This window comes from Diceros bicornis, chromosome 1 (assembly GCF_020826845.1).
Source record: "Diceros bicornis minor isolate mBicDic1 chromosome 1, mDicBic1.mat.cur, whole genome shotgun sequence".
NCBI lineage: Eukaryota > Metazoa > Chordata > Mammalia > Perissodactyla > Rhinocerotidae > Diceros > Diceros bicornis.
Genome location: NC_080740.1, coordinates 1,464,310 through 1,479,588, shown reverse-complemented (window position 1 = coordinate 1,479,588; position 15,279 = coordinate 1,464,310). Strand labels below are relative to the sequence as shown.

General features: G+C 40.6%; 1 protein-coding gene across 5 annotated transcripts in view; it reads right to left on the bottom strand.

The window, feature by feature from the left end:
• The window catches only part of NAIP (NLR family apoptosis inhibitory protein), a 35,264-nt gene that overhangs the window by 3,735 nt on the left and 16,250 nt on the right, over nucleotides 1–15,279 (bottom strand). For 3 of the 5 annotated variants that reach the window (XM_058557308.1, XM_058557221.1, XM_058557131.1), the window contains 7 exons: nucleotides 12,271–12,352; nucleotides 11,223–11,280; nucleotides 9,002–11,110; nucleotides 5,926–6,093; nucleotides 4,629–4,781; nucleotides 4,183–4,269; nucleotides 1,773–1,937 (listed from right to left, as the gene is read on the bottom strand). In XM_058557308.1, the coding sequence (XP_058413291.1) occupies nucleotides 1,773–1,937; nucleotides 4,183–4,269; nucleotides 4,629–4,781; nucleotides 5,926–6,093; nucleotides 9,002–11,110; nucleotides 11,223–11,280; nucleotides 12,271–12,352 (2,822 nt within the window). Of the gene's footprint in view, nucleotides 1–1,772; nucleotides 1,938–4,182; nucleotides 4,270–4,628; nucleotides 4,782–5,256; nucleotides 5,460–5,925; nucleotides 6,094–9,001; nucleotides 11,111–11,222; nucleotides 11,281–12,270; nucleotides 12,353–15,279 lie in introns of those variants that run through there. The other 2 variants (XM_058557425.1, XM_058557382.1) reach the window with 2 other exon arrangements.

Below are 15,279 nucleotides of genomic sequence, written 5' to 3'. Positions count from 1 at the left end.
CATTTCTAAATAACTGGTGTGGCAAAAACGTGACAACTGAAATTAGAAAATATTTGAACTGAATGAGAATGAAAATGACATATAAAACTTTTGAGAGGGAGCTAAAGCCAAAAGTGCTCTATCAGCTCAAGATGTTAGGACAAAAAAAAAATAGTAAATTATATCCAAAGAAAGTAGGAGGAGATAATGGAGGTAAGAGCAGACATGAATGAAATAAAAACATATGAAAAGAGGGCCGGCCCCGTGGCTTAGGGTTAAGTGCGTGCGCTCCCCTACCGGTGGCCTGGGTTCAGATCCTGGGCCCATACCGACGCACCACTTGTCTGGCCGTGCTGAGGCTGCGTCCCACATACAGCAACTAGAAAGGATGTGCAACTATGACATACAACTATCTAGTGGGGCTTTGGGGGAAAAAAAAGGAGGAGGATTGGCAATAGATGTTAGCTCAGAGCTGGTCTTCCTCAGCAAAAAGAGGAGGATTAGCATGGATGTTAGCTCAGGGCTGATCTTCCTCACACACACACACAAAAACATATGAAAAGAAAAATTTTTTAAAGAATAAAATTGATAAACCAATTAGGTAAAAAAAAAGAATGCATAAATTACCAATATCAGGAATATAAAAAGGGTACTATTACCATAGATCATACAGATATTTTAAAAGATTATAAGTATATATTATGAGCAACTTTAGGTAAATTTAAAAGTTTCTAGAAAAATATAACTTGCGAAAACTTACCAATCATAAAACATAATATTTCCCAATAGAAAATCCGCTATGAAATACAACTACAGATTCATCAGAATGGCCTAAGTTGAAAGGTCTGGCAACACCAAGTAGTGGCCAGAATGTGAAACAACTGCTGGTGGGAATGTAAATTGGTACAACCATGGAAAACTGAGTATGTCTATACCATAGGACTCAAATTCCACCCCTAGAAATACCTTCAGATATACCTCAAAAGTCGTGTAAGAATATGCATAGCAGCATTACTCAAAGTAGGCAAATATTGGAAACAACTCAAATATCCAGTTGAATGGATAAATAAATTGGGGTGTATAGAGTCATACAATGGAATAACATATAGCAGTGAAAATCAATGACCTCTAGCCACATGCATCAATATGAATGAATATCACAAATAGAATGTTGAGCCAAAAAAGGTAGATGCGAGAGTACATACTGTGTATGATTCCATTACATACAAGTTTAAAACAGGTAAAACTAATCTTTGGTGAAAGAAAGTAGTATAGTGGTCACCTCTGGGAAGAAGGGGAATGTGATGTCAGAGAAGGGACATAAAGGAGGCTTCTGGAATGTTTGTAATATTCCATATTCTAATCTGGGTGACCGTTACCCAAGGGTGAGTAACAACATTTTCAAGTATGCTCACTTGAAAATTCATTGAGCTGTACACTTAGGATTTGTGTACTTTTCTGGATGTGTATGAATCTTCAATTAAAAAAAAAGTACTATAAAAAGGACTACATGGAGGGTATGTGGCCAGGTGTCTGAGACACTAGGTGTCAAGAACACAGACAGACAAGGGCTTGTATAATCTCAAACGGGAGGCTATCTTTTACTTCCAATCTGACCAGAATGAACCTAAGTCCACAGGACACTGGAGGGAACAATAGGATAGTGAAAATGAGAAAGTGGGTTGAACATTTTTAGAGGGACAAATGTTTTCATAGACATTTTGCGGCAAAAAGCTTAAGTATTACCACTGGCTTTCATGCAAGCTGAAACAGTTTATCTGAGGGTGGCTCACCAATTTCCATCACGCTGTCATCATTCAAAGTCTGGTAAAATGAGAGAACTCGGAGACATCGAAGGTGCCGACACTGCTGGATGATCAGTTTGGCCACTTGATGAACGGCATCCCCAGTAGGAAGGATCAATTCCTCCAGGTTATTAAGAGAACCTAAAGTGTGGGCTGTCAGAAGAGACAAGGTATTCTCCATCCTGTGTTCCCAAACAATGGTAATCCACAACCTCAAAATCATGCACAGTCCAGGAGGCCCCATGGAGGATAGAGGCTGTTCCTCTTCCTCTCCATGGGCAAGAGAAAGAGGTCGGCCTACACCTTGACCCTCGCTGCTCCTACACCTTGACCCTCGCTGCTACCTGCAGACCACCATTCCTCCCCTCCCAGCCCATCTCCCGCACTGCGGTCCAGAATGCCTATCCACTCTAGTTCCTCTTTGAGCCCAAAGCTTCCACTGGCCTCCAGGCCACGTGCCTAGCTCCCAGTGCCTTCAGCCCCCCCTTTATACCTCATCTCCTGCTGTCATCCCCAGAGATTTCTACCTCTGCCCCCAGCACCAGAGCCTCACAAGCCCCCACTTGCATAGCTTTCCTTTTCACTTTGATCCTTCCTTAGCTTCGTACCTTATGGGTCACTTGATCTAGAGCAAGTTCTGTACTTCTGAGGCCTCACACCTGGAAATGTTTTGAACACTTTCTAACACAAAACCATGTTCCAGGCTTATCTTTTACTGTCCCTGTCCTAGTTCTTTTTTTTTTTTTTTTTTGAGGAAGATTGGCCCTGCACTAACATCTGTTGCCAGTCTTCCTCTTTTTCTTTTTTCTTTTTTCTCCCCAAGCCCCAGTACATAGTTGTGTATCATAGTTGTAGAGTCATAGCTCTTCTGTGTGGGCCGCCGCCTCAGCATGGCTTGATGAGCGGTGAGTAGGTTCCCCACCCCAGGGTTTGAAACCTGCGAACCCTGGGCCGCTGAAGCAGAACGCACAAACTTAGCCACTACGCTGCTGGGCCGGCCCCACTGTCCCAGTTCTTTATCAGCCATTTCTCCAAGGACCCTGGCTACTTTTAGGGAGGCCAGTGTTTAAAGCTAAGATCTGGGCCTTGGTGATCTCGTTCTCACCAGGGTGCTTTCTAGTGTCTCAGTTGACTGAACTGAGAAATATGTATATGTGTGTGTCTGTATAGAGATATAGACATGAAGAGACCTATATAAACATAGATATCCTTATATCTATGAATATAGGTTAAAAACCTTGAGTCCACACCAGTATTTCCAATTCTAATTTAACACCTCAAAGTTCTTTCTAGCCTCCCCTTTCAATATTTATAAATTCCTTCTCCAACAGGGAGGACACTTGCTCGCTATTCTCAGAGTGTTATTTGCTTGGTCAACTGTTGTATACAGACACCTCCTCGGCCCCTCATCCTGCCTCTGCCACCTCAGCCCTCTTGCTCCTCCCCCACCCACACGGCTGCATCCAAAGGAAGGAAACAGACAGGAAGAGATCTTAAGCATGCTGAAATTTGAGAAGCATTACTGCTCTACCCTCATATCTCCACTGACTCCCCCTATATTTTCCTGTTCCTTAAAAACAAGACAACAGGCCCCAAATGGAGTCACTTATGCTAAGCCCCACGTCACCACACTAAGACTCTCCCAGAAATGGAATCTGAAACCAGTCAATCAGGAATGGCCTGATCAGCACTGGTTATGTCATCTGCCTGATGGACCCCTGCCATCCCCCTAAAGGAAAATAACCTTGCAATAAGCAACTTGCTTTTTTGCCTAGCATGACTTCCTGTTCCTGCTCCCTCTGCTTATAAAAATCTTTCATTCTGTACAGCTCCTCAGAGCTCCTTTCTGTCTGCTAGATTGGATGCTGTCCGATTCACATCCATTTTTGCTCAAATAAACTCTTAAAATTTTTAATATGCCTCAGTTTATCTTTTAACACCTGTTAGAATTTTTTCCATGAGCATACATTACTTCTGTAATCATAAGAAAAAAATGTGAAAAAGTATTTGAGCTCTTTCTATAGTTATCATTTTGTTAAATCTAGGTTTTCACATACTGAGCTTTCTTAACCTTAGAAGATAGTTTTACCTGCATTCTAGAAACTTCTGAAACAACAGGGGCTTACCATGTTTGGAATGGGTGCCTGACAATGAAATTGCCTAGTGCTATAATGACCACTAGTGTGTATTCTAAGAAGTCAGTCACTCTGACAACACTGCTTTGAGTGAGATCAAGGCATTCGGAGGGTAAGAGCTGAGCGGCTCTGTCCCTTCCTCCTAAAGAGCAGGGCAGCTAATGCATATTACAATTTGTTGTGGCTAATGCAAAACAGGAGACAGAGGATTTAGGGGGGAAGGAAACAAAGAATAAGTAAAAGGCACTGTTTTGTAAACATACCAAATTTTTCAGCTGTTTCCTTATCAGGAAATTCTTGTTGTTCAAGATTTAGTACCTTCAGAGAAGTAAAATTTGGCAAAATGATGACTATAAAAGGGGAAATAAAAATTATGTCAACTACATCTCTTATACTAAAAAGTAATATGCTTAAAGAGTATTTTAAAAGTGATAGAAATCAACATAATCACATTGAATTAATTAGTATGACTAAGTAGATAAAACAAATCTTTGCTCAGAAAATAATTCTAACTAGAAATGTTTAAACTTCTAGAAACAAATACACCTTATTGTTTGAGCATTCATTTAAGATCAGCTATCTATTACAACAGTTTTGTTCTTTGACATCAATTGCACGTTTAAAATTTGGCTGTTTTTAAAAAGTACTTAAAATGACTCTGTGTCCACAGAATCATCTTAAACCAAAATTTTACAATTATAGCTCTTACCAAATGGGATGGCTTTAAAAAATTTTCCAGAAAGCTTAATTTCTTTGAGTTTCTTGCAAGAAGCTAGTGCAGTCATGAGAGATTCAAAATCCGAAAAGAAATTACATTGCAGGTGGAAAACATGAAGGTCTGGAGAATTCTGAATTAATTTGACTGTAAAATATCAAAGATTTCAGAAATTAGAGAAGATTGCAAATTTCTGTCAGAATTAGCCCTATAATTTGTATTTTGTTTCAACAACACTGAATTAAAAGGAAGCACCACGATGTCATGATTTAAGAATCAGGCCACTTTGGCTTAGGTTCAGGTTCTGCAACTAACTAGAAACTGTGTGAACCTGGACGCACAGTTGCTGACCCTCTCTGGGGATCAGTTTTCTCTGCCGTAAAATGAGGGCATTGACTCAGTAAGGTCACTTTCAGCTTTGACATCCTAATGTCTCTAAGTGCGCACATGACATTTGCACAATAGGAATACTATACAAAGGCACCTAAAAGCAATGACAACGCTGAAGCAAAACCTAAACTAATGCAACAATTGCTGACAAATGTAAGAAAACGACCACTTCCAGCTTCAGCTTCCTGGATTTGTTTGTGTACAACTGCAGGTCAATTCCATGGAGACTTACATTTCCTCGGTCTGTACTAAACCAAGGAATTGATGAAGCCCAAGTCATTTTGCTAAATGATGTACTTAAGAAAGATGGCTGCACAGGTTGTCCATCAACCGTGAGGACAGGCTGGCGAGAAACAGGAAGATGCTTCCGATTGCTGCCGATCAGCAGATTCCTCCCCTGATCTGGCAGATCTGTAAGTTGCAATGTAACGGCAACTTGAACAAAAGCAGAAGAAAAGAACTCTACAAACTGTTTGGAGAGGCAGTATACCAGTGGTTCAGAGCTCAGACTCAGCAGTCGGAATTCCTGTGTCTGAGGTGCAGATTTACCACTTCCTTAGCTGGGTGACCTTGAGCAAAGTACTCAACCTCTTGATACCTCACTTTCCCCAGCTGTAAAATGAGAATAACAACAACGGCACCTTTCCTCACAGAATGGGTATGAGGATTACACAAGTCGATATTTGTCAAGTGCTTAGAACAATTCCTAGCAGGTAATAAGGGCTCAGTAGCTACAAACAGCTCTCTGCTTCTCTAATGAGAAGGCGCGCTGTTCCCACAGTTTACCACGGATACTGGCGACCTCCTCATATCCAGAGACGCTTTAACTCTTAAATAAATCATTGGCCAAGCAGCTTTTTCAAGGGGTGTAAAAACAAGTGAATCAAAGTGCCATGCTTACCTAGTTTGGAAGGACCACGCTCAGCTGAAATACGGATCAATAATTTCTCCATACGGTGGAGATTTAGGAAGTCTTCAGGAATGACTGAAAAAACATTTTCTTTACCATCCAGATTCACAGACAGCTCTTTTAGGCACAGGAACTTGTCCAAACTAGGAAAGAGGTGATCTGGAAAGCAACACACGTTTCCCTATTATTAAGGTAATGGTTCCAAACGGAAAATTTGAAACTGTCTTTTGATTCATCAAGCTATTTTCATATGAAAACCTTTCACAGACTTAAAACATTCTTTTTTAGAAAGTACACATATAAAGATACTGCTTTTTGCAGCATTTACTGTTTATCTCCTATATGGGAAGCCCTTGCTACTGTCTGGAGTCACAAAAGTAAACAAGACATCTCCTTAACCAATGGCGCTGAGACGACTGGATGTCCACGTGCAAAAGAATGAAGCTAGACCTCTACCTCCCACCAACATATACAAAATTAACTCAAAATGGACCAACAGCCTCAATATGAGAGCTAAAAACATACAACTCTTAGAAGAAAACATAGGGGTAAGTCTTCACGACCTTGGATTTGACAATGGATTCTTAGATATGTTACCAAAAGCACTAGCAAAAAAGAAAAAATAGATAAATCAGACGTCATCAAAATTTAAAACTTTTGTTCATCAAAGGACATTATCGAGGCAGTGAACAATCTACCTAATAGGAGAAAATATTTTCAAACCATATGTCCAATAAGGATTTAATATCCAGAATATTGGAGGAGAATACAAATAACTCCTACAACTCAAAACAAAAAGACAACACAATTTTAAAAATGGGCAAAGGACTTAATAGACATGTCTCTGAAGAAGACATGCAAACAGCCAGTAAGCACATGGAAAGACGTTCAGCATCATTGTCGTTAGGGCAAATCAAAATTACCATGAGACACCACTTCACACCAACTAGGATGACTTTATCATTATAAAACAACAAGTGTTGAGGAAGACGTAGAGAAATTGGAGCCCTTGTACATTGCTGGTGGGAATGTAAAATGGTACAGCCAATGTGGAAAACTGTTTGGAGATTCCTCAAAAATTAAAATATATTTACTACAATTAATAGAATACTGTTATTAATACAATTCTACTTCTGGGTATATATCCAAAAGAATTGCAAGCAGGGTCTCCAAGAGGTGTTCGTACACCCATGTTCACAGCAGCATTATTCACAGCAGCCAGAAGAAACAATGCAAGTGTCCATCAATAGATAAATGGATCAACAAAACGTGATATATACAGACAATGAAATATTATTCAGCTATAAAAGGAATGGAGTTCTGGCACACGCTACAACATGGATGAACCTTGAAAACATTGTGCCAAGTGAAATAAGCCAGACACAAAAGGACAAATATTATATGATTCCACTCACATGAAATATCTAGAATAGACCAATTCACAGAGACAGAAAGTAGATTAGACGTTATCAGCACTGGGGAGAGGAAGGAGGAGTTATTGTTTAATAGGTACAGAGTTTCTCTTTGGGATGATGAAAAGGTTCTAGAAATGGATAGTGTTGATGGTTGCACAACATTGTAAATGTACTTAATTCCTCTAAATTGTACACTTAAAAAGGGTTAAAGGGTAATTTTTATGTATATTTTACCATAATAAAAAAAGTATTTGAAAAAAATGAGTGCAATTTTTCTAAATTTGATGATAAATATCCACCCACAGATCTAAAAAACGCTCACTGACCTTCAAGAAAGATCTACATAAAGCAAAGCATACCAGGCACATAACACGCTGCAAAAACCCAGGCCCCACTTACAACAATCAGAAAGTGAAAAAAATTTAAATACTATTTACAAAAGTATCAAAAAACCAGAAGCACCGGGGCCGGCCCAGTGGTGTAGCGGTTAAGTTCGTGTGCTCTTCTTTGGCAGCCCAGGCTTCACCGATTCGGATCTTGGGCGCGGACCTACGCACGGCTTGTTGAGCCATGCTGTGGCGGCGTCCCATACAAAGTAGAGGAAGATGGGCACGGATGTTAGCCCAGGGCTAATCTTCCTCACAAAAAACAACAAAAAAACCCCACAAGTACCTAGGAATAAGTTAAATGAAAGATATATAAAGTCTACACTGAAAACTTCAAACGTTGCTCAGAGAAGTAAAAGGAGACACAAATAAATGGGAGAGATTATCTCCCATGTATGTACTTCCCAGAGAGTACGAGTCCTTTCTTCCATTAAGCAGGTAGAGGGAGAGTAATTCTCAAGTATCGTCTTACACATAGATCATTCTTTTACTAATAACAAGTAATTTGTGTGTTTATTAAGAGGCTTCATTAGTTAATATTTTATTAATTTTATCTGAGTTATTTGAAAACCATTCTATTATTCAGAGGCCTTTCACTAATTCATACTACTGACAAAAATACATCAGTGAAAGTTTATTTTATTTTATTAATTTATTTTTTGTGTGTGAGGAAGATTAGCCCTGAGCTAACATCTGTTGCTAATCCTCTTTTTTTTTTTTTTTTTGCTGAGGAAGACTGGCCCTGAGCTAACATCCATGCCCAACTTCCTCTACTTTATATGGGACGCCGCCACAGCATGGCTTGACAAGCGGTGCATCAGCCTGCGCCCGGGATCTGACCCAGCGAACCTCGGGCCGCGGAAGCAGAGCGTGCGAATCTACCCGCTGCACCACCAGGCTGGCCCCTGAAGGTTTATCTTGTGTCTATTCTATCAGCAAGCATTAATGGTCTCATGCTTTCAGAAGTTTTCATCCTCTTAAAACTAAGAGTGTGGGCTGGCCCCGTGGCTTAGCGGTTACGTGTGCGCGCTCTGCTGCTGGCGGCCCGGGTTCGGATCCCGGGCGCGCACCGACGCACCGCTTCTCCGGCCATGCTGAGGCCCGTCCCACATACAGCAACTAGAAGGATGTGCAGCTGTGACATGCAACCATCTACTGGGGCTTTGGGGGAAAAATAAATAAAATTAAAAAAAAAAACAAAACAACTAAGAGTGAGAAAGTAAGATTCTGTATCAGAATAGCCGTCTAAACTACACTCAGGTGTACCTTGCATGTGGGTCGTCCCTGAGACTTCAAGAGATTCCAGGGAAGACAGGGTGAGGAGCAACTCCTGTTCTCCCGCACTCAGCTCAGATTTGCTTATGGAGCACTTGGTGAAGGAGGCCTTATACTGCTCAAGGGCTGGGCGGATGCTTTCCATAAAGCCCCTGCTGTCCTCTAAGTGGAGTCTGATATGCTGTGAAGCTGAGAAAACTGCCATTAGAACCCTGAGCATCTCCTGGCCCACAGCATCAGTATGAGTCACATGGACTTCCAGAAGGGGAATCTTGTACTGCTTTGGAGAAAGTGTCCAGTAGCCAGTGCTGATGTCCGGCGGTGCACTGAGTTGCTTATTCAGAAAACTCGCCACGTCTTCCTCTTTTTCAGCTAAATTCTGCTCCCATTTATTCATCGGTTCAAAGGCAGAAGCATAGTCCTGATCTATAGTTGGTGCCTGTGATTTGTCCAAACAAGTTTCCAGGACTGAAAAATCTAGTCTCGTGGCCTTCTTTCCTTGTATCAAGACCTGGATGCTCTTCAACAATAATAGGCTTTCCGGGTGGTCAAAAAAATACCGTAACTTAAGTACTTCTAATTTCAGGGTTCTCCCTTGAAGGAATCCCAAAATAAATGGAGAACATGCAGCAACAGTATTGCTTTGATAAGCAATTTTTACAGCAAGAGCCAGTAAATGTTCTGAAACCAACGAAAAGTAACTTTGTGGACAAAGTTGCCACAAGCCCCTGAGAAATTCCATCTCCACTGAAATTTCTGGACGGTGCTTCAGGTAGTCATCATTTTCAGAGATGTTCTCCAATGACTCTTTACTATCCACCAAATGAAGCAAATGAGATACAACTTTTGGCCCCGCCTTGGTTGAAGCGTGGCAGGAGACGTAGTTCAAAAAATTGTTATAGGGAATTACAGCCATCAAGGACGAGTTCACTTGTTTCAGATAATGAAGTCCCAAATCTTGATCTTCTTGCCTATCTGAATCCAAGAGTTCAGCCAGCCTCATCCCAGCAAGAAATTCTTGGAACGCAGGACTTAAAAACTGATAGACTGGCCTCAGTCTCTGCGCTGTGAGTTTGCTCATCAGGCACATGGCTAGGTCCTCGTCTTCATCAACCCCAGCTTCTACAAGGTCATCATCGTGAAACTCAAATCGAGATGAAAAAAATCCTTTCAAGGCCAGCTCACCGCAGGAGGACACAGTTGCTTTGAGAAGTTCAGCTGTGGTTTTGTACTTTAAGAAAAGGCATTCCACGTAGGACTTGAAAACAGCCACATCATCAAAGGACCGGTCTAAAGGATACCGAGACCAATTAGCACAGACTGCTGCTACAAAGAGGGGAGTTTTCTGAATTCCCTGCAAACCTTTGTTCCTTCCAAAGTGAACCATAAACTTCCGCAGGGGGGCCATATTGTGTGAAAAGAGCTTCCGTAGTATATAGATGGTATTATAGAAGGGAAACCCTTTGATCTCTAGAATCGTGTGTAGGTATCGGTGGATGTCCCTGGCCCTGCTTGTGCGGGCAGCAATCAATAAGCAGACTCTTGAGGAGTGGTTTCTTTGAATCAGTTTTGCTATGACTTGGGGGATCGAGCACATTTCTTTGTAGTCATCCAGAAGGAATAACACCTGGTTCTTTAACTGCTGGATGATGTTCCTCAGGCACACTTCAGTGACAGGGCCTTCTGTCTCTAGGAGTTGCTCACAGATGATGTTGGCTAGCCCCTGGTCCAGTCTGGTAGAGCTAAGGGAGAGACAGAAGACCAGCTGGAACCTGTTTAACAAGGGGCAGCATCCTGATGCCCAGAGAAGAGCTATTTGCTTCAGGAGGACCGTCTTTCCACTACCAGCTTCCCCCTTCACACACATGACAGAGTTCAAGTTGGCAAAGACCTCAGGCAACACCACAGGCTCTTGCACAGGACTGCTGATGGGTTTTGAAGCAAGGGACAGATCACAACCCAGCAACTGGTCAGTGATTTGGCAGGAAGAGACCTCAAGCAAAGACATGTGGCAGAAACGGGCACTGGTGTAGGCTTTTCTCAGTCGCTCACTCAGACCCTTTGCCTCCTGAAACCACTGGGCTTCACCCTGGGCCATCTCTGTGGAGAGAAGAAAGGAGGCACAGCTACAAATACTCTTGCTTTTAGATTCCCTCCATACAAACAGATGCACACATACGTATCATCCCATGTGCTACTTCAAAATCCTTACCTGGCGCTGTAGGACTAACTGCTGCCGAATCTTCAAGATTGCTTTCACATGTGGTTTCCTTTGAAAATAAAATCCTCTATTAAACCAAGATTTGTGTAAGAGAGTGGGACATCATGTTACAATCAGGGACCAAACAACCTCTAAACACAGCCCACCCTCAAACATTTACGCCAAGAGGAGCGCCACAAATAGGAAACAGTAAATGACCTGCAAACCCCTCTGGGCGCGCACTCCCAGGGGTCACGTACGCTACATTCCATGGGCCAGTCAAGCAGGGATTAGTCCAGGTAAGCAGAATCACAGCGTCTAGAGCAAGGCGGACCCTCCAAAAGTCATTAGGTGCAGCTTCTGACCTTAGTTATTAACATTTTTAATATCACATACCTAGGATGTAGGAAGGTTATGTTTCATCCTTAAAAAATAAGCTATTTATATATCCCCACACTTTTTTTTTAAGTTCATTTTTCAATTCACGAATATAAAAGATGAATCAAGTGAATAGCAAATTACTTTGTTTTCTTTTTATGGGATGGCAAACATAATGTACCTAACATACAGCCTCAAATAAGGTATGTGTGTGCGTGTGTGTGTGAAATTGATAGTGGCTTATGTCCCAGAGAACTGTGTAGGATTTCTCAGTTTAAAGGGGTCAACCTATTACCTGGGTTATGATTTGGTTTGTCATTTACTTTTTATAAGACAAATACCTTCCCAGCCCTGGGAAAGGCCAAGTAGCAAGTCAGACCACACTGTCTTCCAGATGCAGATCACAGGTGGACTCCAGGTAGCCTGGATGCTAATCAGCACTAAGTCTAAGAGTCTGGACCCCAAAGTAGGAAGGCCTGACTCTACGTTTCATGGAGCTGGGTATCATGTCTTACTGGTTTATTATCCTTATCCACACTTAGCACGTGATAGGTGCTTAATAGATATTGGTAGAATTTATGTATTTACTTACTTATTTACAATGAGCAATTCCTGTTCAAAAACAGTTTTTAATCACATGATCATGTACTGCTAAAATAAACAAGGTAGTGTTGTTCATTACCGTTAATTCAGAAAATTCACCATGGCTCTGAAGGTCTGGAATCACTTCTACAGAGGACTTCATATTTTGGAGAAACTGACAACTAAGCACAAAAGTTAAAAGTTATAAAAACATTTGTATGCAATTAAGCATCTGTATTAGGTTTTTAAAAGCACTATTAGAGTTTTAATGGCAAAAACTAGTATGAAATTAACATTTCCAGTGATTCTGTCAGCGTCGTCGTCAAACAGGACATTTAGACTGTGGCTCTCAGCGACAGAAACGTAAATGGTTTATAAAGCAACGGTGGGGATAACCAGCAAATGTGGTGGAATGAGTGCCTATTTAACACTCATCCATGAAACTAACTAAAATGAACCTAAAGAATCAGAAATAGAGAAGAAATTCCATCTATGGATTCTGGAACAAAAAAGGGATATTAATAGAAAAACTGGTGAAATCCAACTAAAGTCTGGCATTGACAGTAATGCGCCAATGTTGGTTTCTTAATTTTGACAAATGTCACATGTAATGTAAGATGTTGGTATGAGGGGAAATTGGGTGTGCAGATATAGGAATTCTCTGCATTATCTTTGTACCTTTTCTCTAAATCTAAAATTGTTCCCAAATAAAAGCTTATTCAAAAAAAAAAAAACCAAAAAACTCCATCAATACGAAAACTAAACAATGGCCACAAACATATTCTCTGAAAACTATTTACCAGACATCATGAAACCAAGACATCTAAACTCAGGTATGATGTCTGCCCGAAGAACCAAGGGAGAAAATTCTAGAGAGCTCTCCCCACATGATGAACTTGAAGAAATGGGAAGGATAAATGTGAGTAGGTAAATGGGAAAACTAGGAACAACCAACTGTCTTGGGTGCATTTTCATGCTGCAGGATCACAGGACAGCAGGAGATAAGGCAAGAGGACACTCCATTTTTATGTTTCTAGACGGCTTGGAGACAAGTCCAGGAATAGGAGGTAGCCACAGGGAAACAGCAAGTAGGACTTGGAACGTTTCTGTCCACGGTTGCTACACAGGCAGACCTATCAAGGAAAAGGACTTTGAAGGAAGGTAAAATATAGACTTTTTCATACTAACAAAGCCAATACAGTTAGTTGCCTGTACAGTTAGTACAGTTAGCAGACCTTCACTACACAAAGGAAGTTCTTCAGTTAAAAGGAAAATGATAACAGATGGAAACTTGGTTCTACCCAAAGGAATGAAGAATGCCAGGGATGGTAACCAAGTGGGTAAATATAAAAGACATTTTTGTCTCTTTTTAAAATGTATTTAAAGGATAATTGTTTAAAGCAAAGATGTAACACTATATTGTGAGATTTATAATATATGTGGAAGAAAATAAATGACAATAATTGCACAAAGGATAGGCAGCGAGAGATAGGCGTCACTGTTACATGGCTCAGACCTATGTCAAGTGTGGTAACACTATTTGAAGATGACTGTGATGTTAAACATGCATATTGTAAATTCTAGGGCAGGTTCTAAAAAGACAAAATAAAGATATACGACTAATAAGCCAACATTAGAGATAAAATGGAATACTAAAAAGTACCCAAAGAAGTCAGGAAAAGAAGAATCAAAGAAGAGATGGGATAAAGAGAAAACAAATAGCAAAATAGTAGATTCAAATCCAACCAAATCAATAACGACATTAAATGTAAATGTTCTAAACGTTCCCATTATAAGCAGGTATTGTCCGACTGTTAAAAAAGCAAGACGGGGGCCGGCCCGGTGGCACAAGCGGTTAAGTGCTTGTGCTCCGCTTCGCTGGCCCGGGGTTCGCAGGTTCGGATCCCGGGTGCGCACCAACGCACAGCTTGCTAAGCCATGCTGTGGTGGTGTCCCATATAAAGCAGAGGAAGATGGGCACGGATGTTAGCCCAGGGCCACTCTTCCTCAAAAAAACGGGGAGGATTGGCATCGGATGTTAGCTCAGGGCTAATCCTCTTCACAAAAAAAAAAAAAAAGCAAGACCAACTATGTTGCCTACAAGAAACTCATTTTAAATATAAAGTCATAGATTAAAAGTAAAACGATTTCAAAAAAAACATACCATGTAAAAACTAATTCTAGAAAAGCTGGAGTGGCTATATTAATATCAGATAAAGATTTAAGAATAAATAATACTATGAGGAATAAAAAGGGATATTTCACATATTCTCTGGATACAAAAGAGCAAAGGGAAAAGAATAGCCAAACATGCTCATGAAGAAAAAGAACAAGGAAATTGTATAGGAAAATATGAAAATATGCTCAACGTTATTAGTAATTAGAGTGACAAATAGGAAAATTTGGGCAATACCAAGTTAGTGAGGAAGCAGACCAATGGGAACCCATCCATGCTAATGGGAATGTAAATCAGTAAAACCACTTTGAAAAAAGTTTTGTATCATCTAGTAAAGTTGAATATGTGCAAACCCTGTGACTCTGCAATCCCACGGTTTCTTGTGTATCCTAGAGAAACCCACATGAGCACTGAGAAATGTGTACAAGAATGTTCATAGTGGCATTTTTTGAATTTGTAACACTCTGAAAGCCACCCAGATGTTGAATCAAGAATAGAATGGATAAATTATTATTTATTCATAAAATAATTATATAGCAGTGAAAACAATGAACTACAACTTTACATATAATTATGGATGAATCTCAAAAACGATGTGGAGCAAAATGAGGCAATCACAGAAGAACTGTGCAGGATGCTCCCATTTATTTGAACTTCAAGAAGAAGCAAATGTAAATATGTTGAAGGATACATACGTAGTTGGTAAAACCATAAAGAGAAGCAAAGGAAGAATTAACCCCAAATTCGGGATCACGTTTACCTCTGTATTGGAGGGACAAGGACGTAATTGGAATTGGGGTGGGGGACACATGTGGCCTTCTAAAGCACTGGTAATATTCAACTTCTTAACTCTAGCTGTGGGTTCATTGGTTTATCATTGTCCTTTACATCACACATAGGTATTTTAGGTGCTCGTTTAGAGGCATCCTAGTT